We start from the raw sequence: 8,020 nt of genomic DNA, 5'->3' as shown, positions 1-8,020 counted from the left end.
CAAGCATCACTCTGGTCTGTCTGTTTGTTTGTCTGTCTGTCTGTCTGTCTCGTCGCGCTCGCTGTTGCAGAACGCTTTGCCTTTGAGATGATACTGACGTTTTGAATTGCGCTCCCCTTTCAACCGACTCGCACGACTGGGGGACTCGTCGTCACAAACAACCAAAACTCGCAATGATATTGTAACGCTCGAGCGAGTCTGAGCTGGGAAGGGCGGAAAGGGCGGAGCGGCCCGGACGATGGGGCAAACAAACGGAAGATGCAATGGCAATGCACTCACCATTATTGCTTTCAACAACGACTGAGCTTCATTCTAAGAAGATGAGCCGATCTTATGGATTAGCGGACGTCGTTTGGATGGAATACTGTATATGGGCTGGTGGAACACTTTGAAGATGCAAAGCTCGGTTTCAAAATTGAAGTACAGTACATCCCTTCCACAAAGCCCTCAACCACATGAAGAAGAAACGATTCAATCTATGGAAGACAATGCAACGACACACACACACAACTCCTCTTCAATAATCTTGGTCGCTGTCGTCCTCGTCGCTGGATGCGGCCTTTCGGCGAGACTTTTTGCCCCGCTTGCCACCCTTGCCTGCTGGCGAAGGTGCGGCGGCAGCGCTGTTGTTGTTGTTGCTGTTGCTGTTGCTGTTGCTGTTGTTGTTATTGTTGCCGGAAATGCTAAGACCACTCGCCGCTTGCGCCATGGCTTCGTCTTCGGCCTCCAAAATCGCGCGAAGAAGCGCCACCTTCTCCAGGTGCTTCTTGGACCGTTCGTGATTCTCCCATGCCTTTTGGGACTTGAACACCTTCTTGCAAGCCACGCAGAGCAGTTCTTCAGGTTCGTCATCGTCGTCCATGTCGTCCTGCTGAGCGACGCCAGTCCCAGAGCTGCTGCCGTCCGCCAGAGCGTCTTCTCCCTCAGGTGAAAGCGTGGTCTCATTGGCCTCTGCAGGTGTGGAGCTGCCGTCCTCCTGCGCAGCGTCGTCGGATGCGGCTGCGGCACGGTTTGCGCCCTTGTTCGCGTCCTTGCCTTTCTTGCCTTTGCGCTTCTTCCCGTGGAAGTCGTCAAGAGCATTCTCAACCAGCGCTAAATCGTCCTCCATCTCCTTGAGATTGGAGGCAGCAATGTGGCGATACTGCTCGGCGTCGGCCGCACGGCGCATCTTTTCTTCCTTCAAGCGCTGCTTGTGCTTGGAAGCGCGCTCGTCCTGCTCGCGCTCCATGCGCTCTAGATACGCATGCACGCGCTTATCTCGCTTGCGCAGGTACGCGACGAGCTGAATAACGTTGTCATTGTACTCTTTGCGAGCCTTGTCGCGCTGTTTCTGGTTGTCCTTTTCCATCAGGCGCTTAATCTGGCGATTCGGGGCCTCTCGCGTGTCGTACAAGTCCTTGCTAGCGAATGGTCGTCGTGTTGAGAACGCACTCCAGTGGTTGTAGAAGGCGGCACCGACCGTCTCGTACGGGCTCGTGGATTTGCCGAACGGCGGGAACATGGACGTGTTTGCCTCTTGTTTGCGCGACGCCGACTCCTCGGCCTTTTGCTGCTGCTGCTGGTTGTTGTGATGCTTTTTCTTGTTCTTTGAGCCATGTCCACCGGCATCGCTCGCAGCTGGCGTTGGGCTTTCCAGCATTCGCGGCGATTCGGTGCGGTTTGGCCGCTCTGGCGTCGCTGCGCCACCTCGCTTTGCCTTCCGGCTGCCGCTCTTCGTCTTCTTCTTGTTGCTGTCCTTTGCATCTTGGTCCTCCTCGTCCTCATCGACCTCGTCCTCATCGACCTCGTCCTCGTCGTCGCTCGGCGGGATTTCGTAACGGTCTTGGCGAGCAGCGTCTGCAGCCGTGTAGAACTGCGCCTCGTCCTTGGCAATGCGCTCAAACAGCTTTGCAAACACAGTGTAAAACCCGTCCTCGTCGTCGCCAAAGCCCGCGTACGCGTCGGGGCTAAAGTACGGCACGAGGTCGACGCCTTCCTCGCCCGACGACCCGTCTCCGTCTGCGCCCCGCATCAGCGAGTCCCTGCCGAGATGCAAGTGCACCAAACACAGATGCAAACACAAGTACAATAACACACCAATGCAGCTGGGCAGTGAGAGATCAAAATCTGCAAATCTGAGGCCTTCGTTGACAGACACGTGTGGTTTTCGCATCCAAATTTCTCAGATTCTTCCGATTCTCAGAGCAAAGCTTTGTTTGTTCCCCTCCCTTCTTATATTTCGCAGTGCTTACCGATGCGAGTCGTACCAGGCGCGCTCGTTCGCGTCGCTCAGCACGTCGTAGGCCTTCTGGATCAAGGTGAAGACTTTGGTGCACTCGGCAATGTTGTCCGGGTTCTTGTCCGGGTGCCACTTCAGCGCCAGTTTGCGATACGTCTTTTTGATATCGTCGGCAGTCGCTTGCTGCTCGACGCCGAGCACTTCGTAGTGACAGCGCATCGGCATTGTGCCTTTTTGGTGGAGGAAAATGAAAAAAAAGAGACTGAGTGCCGAGATGAGATTTGGTAACAACGAGACGTTGATGATGATGAAATACACGGACATGTATATTGATTGTCACAAGGCCAGGTACTTGACTTTCTTAGATTTTGGATTGCTCAATCAGTTTGCTCAGATCAAAACAGCTCAGAAGTCCAGTCTGTTTTCAAAGGAGCGTTAATGATAAAGTGTGGTTTCCCCAAAAAATCGCTCATCAAAAAAACAGTACTGCATCGGCAAAAAAATAAAATCCTCAAAAAATCAATAAAAAAAACAGTACAGCATCCGATTCCCCCGACTCGCATCAAAAAAATGCAAAAATGAACAGTCAAAACAATTGACTTTTTCGAGGGTAAAGATTCGTTCCCGAAATCGTCGTTTTTCGAAAAAACCCCTAAGCATCGTCCAATATTTGTGAAAAAATGAATAAAAAATAGGTACAGCAGAGCGAGATGAAAACGACAAAAATCGATCCCGAAATCGTCCTTTTTTTGAAAAAACCCCAATGCATCGTCCAATATTCAGAGCGATTCAACAGAGAAAAGGGGTACAGCAGAGTGAGAAGAAAAAGCAGGGGAAATGGTTATGGGATCAGTTTTTACAAATTGAAGAAATAAGAATAAAGTGCGATGCATGTACGAAAAGGAGGTGGAGGAGGGACGGCGGGGGTGAGGAGGCTGATCTGATTTGAAAAAACAAAAGCGTATAAGAAGAACGCTGATACTGCATCGATTTCTACCCCTGCACCCTCTTCTGGGGATTCCTACTATGCCTCCCACTTCCCTTTTTTGAGAGATTATTTCTTATGTAATTATAGATGCCATTGATTAATTATTATGAAGAGTACGATCGGTTGTACCCGAAAACATCCATGTACAACCCAAATGAAGCAGAAGGCGCGCCAATACATCCATTCATGGCTGTTGTAGCCGGAGGGACAGGTACGGGGAAGACGAACGCAGCGTTAAATATTGCAGATAAATGTCAGTGCTTTGACTACATATTTATTGTCGCTAAAGATCTCAATGAAAAATTGTATCAGATGTTTATCGATAGGATGTTGGCGATCGAGGAAGAAGTTGGTGTGTCCACTATTGGTTTCACAGATAAGCTCAGTGAGCTTCCTCCCGTCGAGTTTTTCGATCCTATGCGTCAGAATTTAATTATCTTTGACGATCAGGTGTGCGAGAAGAAGAAAGATCAAATGAAGATCGCAGAGTATTTTATCCGAGCGCGTAAGCAGAATTGCTCGTGTATTTATATCACTCAGCGGTATATGGAAGTTTTGACACTTATTAGGGATCAGGCTCACTACAAATTCTTTATGGCGCTTGACGATATTGATTCCATTAAGAGGATCATGCGTAGACAGCTTGATGGCGACATGACGATGGAAAAAATCATGCAGATGTACAGAGAAGCAACCAAGGAAGACTTAAGTTTCTTTATGACTGATAGAATTAAAAGCAGGGGTGAGGACAAACGTCATTTAAGATATCGAAAGAATTTCGATGAATTATGGGAAGACGATTCGGATGAATTATCGGACGATTTGTGCTGAAATCCAAGTATTATTTACGACCTGATCGGACTGCGACTGCAAATAATACTTGGATTTCAGCACAAGTCTGTTTTCTCTACTTCTTTTAAATATTACTGTACTGTATATACAAAATGGGTTTCAGGCAAGTAGATCTCAAAAAGATCGCAAAAATAGAGGAACAGGCGGCTAATGCCCATAAACAGCTTGCTCTCAACAAATACGTCGCAGACGGTGATATCAATAAAGTTTCTTTCTTGACTGACACTGATTTAGAGCCGACAACTTTAGCTACTCAATTGGAGGCTAGAAAACAAGAACGTGCCCTGTCCAGAGCCGTTGCGCCAACAAATGAGCTGATTAAGAAGGGTTTATTCACAGAAGAAACTTCCACAGATGAGTCGACTGGACAAGTTACTACCGCACAAGTTCCAAGGCTAGCAATCACATATGATGAGAACGGTCGCGTGACCGGTGCCAGTAACGGGCGTATTGCTATTGAAGACGGTGATGCTGAGCCAAGAATCAAAGAAATTGCTGGCGATGTGGAGATAAATGGCTACAGATACGGCATCGAAGAAATTCTTGAAGATGCTGATGAATTAGAAGAGCGCTTGTCTGAATATATAGTTGAGATAGATGAGTTGCTTGCTGCTAACCCAGCCTTACAAGCGACTAGAGACAATGCCACCGAGAAGCTTCAATCAGTTATTAATGTACGTCAGATGGGTGATTTGACTCCAGACGCAGCGGAGGCGTACGCAAAAACGTGGTCAGAGATTAAGCAATTCGATTTGCCTGATAAAAAGAAGGTAGATGGTGGTAAAAGAATTGTGGAGCAAGTGAAGTTGCTCACAAATGACTTCCTCAATATCGAAAATAATATACCAGTAGAAGGAGCTAATTCCAATGTATCGGGTGAGTTAGTCATTCCGAACCGTCACAGAGTTGAATTATTATTTGAACAGGACGCCGTCAAAAATAAACAATATGTTGATGAATTCAAGAAGAATATTGAGAATGTGTATCAAGTTGATGGTACCCCGAACTATGTGTATCGAAACCCCAACACCGGCATTATTCGGTTTCTAAATGTCGAAACTGGTGATAGCGAAGCCGTGCGAATGACTGCTGGTTTACAACGGCTCTTGTTTGATCCAGCTGGTGTTGTTGCAGACGGAGAAAAGAGTATCACCAAAGCAGATTTACAACATTACAACAAAATCTACGAGCATATGAATATTCCTCCTGCGTACGCTAGTTTGCGCGCTTTATACGACGAAGCTCAGACTTCTCAACCTCCTTCACCTAGTAGCTCTGCTGATTCTGAACTCAACGACCCCACGTATGCGCCTGAACAAGATGATGATGTTTATGACATAGATAATATCGAGTTTACAGATGATGATGTGAATGAAGCTGCCGTCCGCAAAATCACTACAGAGCTGTCTGTGGCCATACCTTGGGCACAACTGTCAGACACACAAATCAGTACCAAAGTAGATGAATTACGAGCTCAATTAATTAAGCTTGAACAGTATCGAAATAACCTTTATTCAGACGAAGGCATGGATTCTAAATCTCCAGAGGTCAAGGCCGTCCAAAAGCTCATCGCATCGTGTCAGCGTAAAATCAAAACAGGAGAGAGAAAACTAACTGATAACGAATCTGACAGGCAAGAAGAAGCTGCGTCAAAGAAAGGGAAGAAACCAGCCGCATCAAAGAAAGGGAAGAAGAAAGGAGGTGCGGTAAATAATACTAGTAGTTTCATAGAGAATCTTAGACGGTCGATTTCGACTGTCAAATAATACTTGAAATTTCTGATAGATTCAAAATGAAGTAAATAATACTCCATTTCGATACAAAATCTTATTCGAATGTATAAATGGTTGGATTCAGAGAAGTCGACCGCATTGGTCTAGCAGAAATTGACATGAGAGAGAGCGCGGTAATGAGACAATTAGCGCTGAAAAGAGCTATAGCGGACGGAGATATAAATCGCTATGAATTCCTCACAGGGATGGATTTGGATGTGCCTACGATTGAAAAGAAAGTCGCAGACAGGAGACAGCAACAAGTGTATAGTAAAGCTCTTGCACCAACAGAGAATTTACTAACTGAAGGATTATTCAGTCAACAAATAACGCCAGAAGATACTCGTGTCCTTGTCCCATTTTTGAAGTTACTCACACAATTGATGGGAAATGCCGCGGCTCCTCAACCAGCGGCTCATCGACCAGCTGCTCCCCGACCAGATGCTTCGTCAGCCGGAGATGAGGGTGATAATGATAATGGTAATGATAATGGTAATGATAATGGTAATGATAATGGTGATGATAATGACAATGACAATGATAATGGTAATGACAATGATAATGGTAATGGTAATGATGATAGCGTGGGTGCACCACCACCGCCACCACCACCATCATTCCTGCCACCCCCACCACCACCGCCACCATCATTACCACCAGCTGGCGATGATTTACCATCGATGACTACACCAAAACTGAAACCGAGACCAGTAACAGATCCAATCAAGAATGAATATGACGATATGCCGATGGTGAAGAGAGCTGTCCTTATCAGCAATCTATCAAAGCTCCCTGAACAAAAAAAGTCGTTAGAAGACACTTTGAATGGTTTTGTTACCGAACTCTTCAGCGAAGGAGTGTCGGACGATGAAATCAGAAAAGCAGTGATCGAAACCTCAAAATTGAAGAAATCTATTGCGAAGCGTGAATCTTTAATAGCCAATGATAATGATAAGCTTTTACGAGCACGATCAAGATCCGAACCAAGTGTAGTATCCAAGTTAGAAGAAGATATTGCCAAAAATAAAGCCAATCTTCTTCAGAGCCAAAGTGAATTGGCAGCCTTTCGCCAACAGTACAAGGTGGGCGACGAAAATGAAATTAATAAATTGGAGAGTCAGATTGATGTAACGTTAGATGAGCTGGCTGATGTTACAATTAGACTGGATGCTATTGAAAAATTCAGACCCTATGTTGACACACAGGGAAGTAAAAAATCAGGGGATACAAGAGGAAGTGAGAAGGATAGTAGTGACATTCTGGAGAAAAGTATCATAAAACAAATTGCTCAGATCAAAAAATCTCTCGAAGGCGAGCAAGAGGAGAAAGCATTCAGAGCAATTGAGAAAGAAGAAGAACAAGTTCCACCTGCATGGAAAGACAAGTACAATAATTTATCACGAGACATCTTTAATGAAAGGTCAGAGCGCGATGAGATATTGAACAAGTTGGAAAATGCTAAGAATGAAAATAATAATGAAGCAGTTGCCGCATTGAAAACAGAGTTGTTGCAAAAAAACGACAGAATCAAAAAACAAGTCGACAAACTAATATACCGTGGACAAAACAACGCATACGATAATATGATAAAAAGATATACTGATTGGTTATTTGTTAAGGAAAGTGTGGACGAACGGGAAAATAAAATACGAAACTTGGAAACAGAATTAAATACAATACGCAAAGGAAAGCAACCATCTACTTCGGGTCAAGGTGTTTACAAACGCCCTGTGCGTGAATCCATTCCCTTTGGTGACTGTTTTATTGACAAAAAGAAGTTGAAGAAGAATGTATTATCGATTTCCAAAGCAGACGGTCGAAAGCTCGATGGTTTCCCGAACGCAAACATTTCAGACAACTTCAAGAAATTGTTTACTAAGCAGAAAATCAATACTAATAAATTGGATCTCACAGATGGAGAACGCACATATTACGCAAAGCTGGTCGCAAAAACGAAGCACGATCTTTCGAAATCTACAAAACAAAAAATAATTGAAGGTGCAGGTACGAATATCATTGTACAGTCAAAAACGGAGCTGAAAGAGAAGCTGAAACTGTTGATGGCTGAGACAGATGCAGGGAACGACAGCATTGAAGTAAAGAACCAAATAGCCGAGATGGTTGAATATTTACGTAAGGCAAAAGCATTAACACCGAAGGAATCACGACATATACTAGAGAAATATGTTA

General features: G+C 45.1%; 2 protein-coding genes across 2 annotated transcripts; one reads left to right on the top strand and one right to left on the bottom strand.

The window, feature by feature from the left end:
* Positions 1 to 367: 367 nt before the first annotated feature.
* On the bottom strand, positions 368 to 2,468 carry CAOG_06670 (GS3 protein). Its single transcript, XM_004344241.2, has 2 exons — positions 2,232 to 2,468; positions 368 to 2,021 (listed from the first exon to the last, which is right to left on the bottom strand). Exons 1-2 carry the CDS (start codon positions 2,441 to 2,443, stop codon positions 518 to 520), a joined length of 1,716 nt encoding a protein of 571 aa, XP_004344291.1. The 5' UTR covers positions 2,444 to 2,468; the 3' UTR covers positions 368 to 517.
* A 2,457-nt stretch (positions 2,469 to 4,925) lies between these two features.
* CAOG_06669 (hypothetical protein) lies at positions 4,926 to 5,824 on the top strand (the record flags this gene model as incomplete). The annotated part of the gene is made up of 2 exons (XM_004344240.1): positions 4,926 to 4,934; positions 4,985 to 5,824. 2 exons carry the CDS (start codon positions 4,926 to 4,928, stop codon positions 5,822 to 5,824), a joined length of 849 nt encoding a protein of 282 aa, XP_004344290.1.
* Positions 5,825 to 8,020: the final 2,196 nt, after the last annotated feature.

The sequence above is a fragment of the Capsaspora owczarzaki genome, assembly GCF_000151315.2.
Source record: "Capsaspora owczarzaki ATCC 30864 unplaced genomic scaffold supercont2.12, whole genome shotgun sequence".
NCBI lineage: Eukaryota > Filasterea > Ministeriida > Capsasporidae > Capsaspora > Capsaspora owczarzaki.
The sequence above is the reverse complement of the archived record's forward strand: the minus strand, read 5'-3'. Positions and strand labels throughout refer to the sequence as shown.

Bases quoted from the DNA above. Each gene is read 5' to 3' on its own strand.
- CAOG_06670 (XM_004344241.2), bottom strand. From the start codon at position 2,443: ATGCCGATGCGCTGTCACTACGAAGTGCTCGGCGTCGAGCAGCAAGCG. The intron at 2,022-2,231 runs GTAAGCACTGCG...GCATCTCGGCAG, and splicing joins GCCTGGTACGACTCGCATCG to GGACTCGCTGATGCGGGGCG.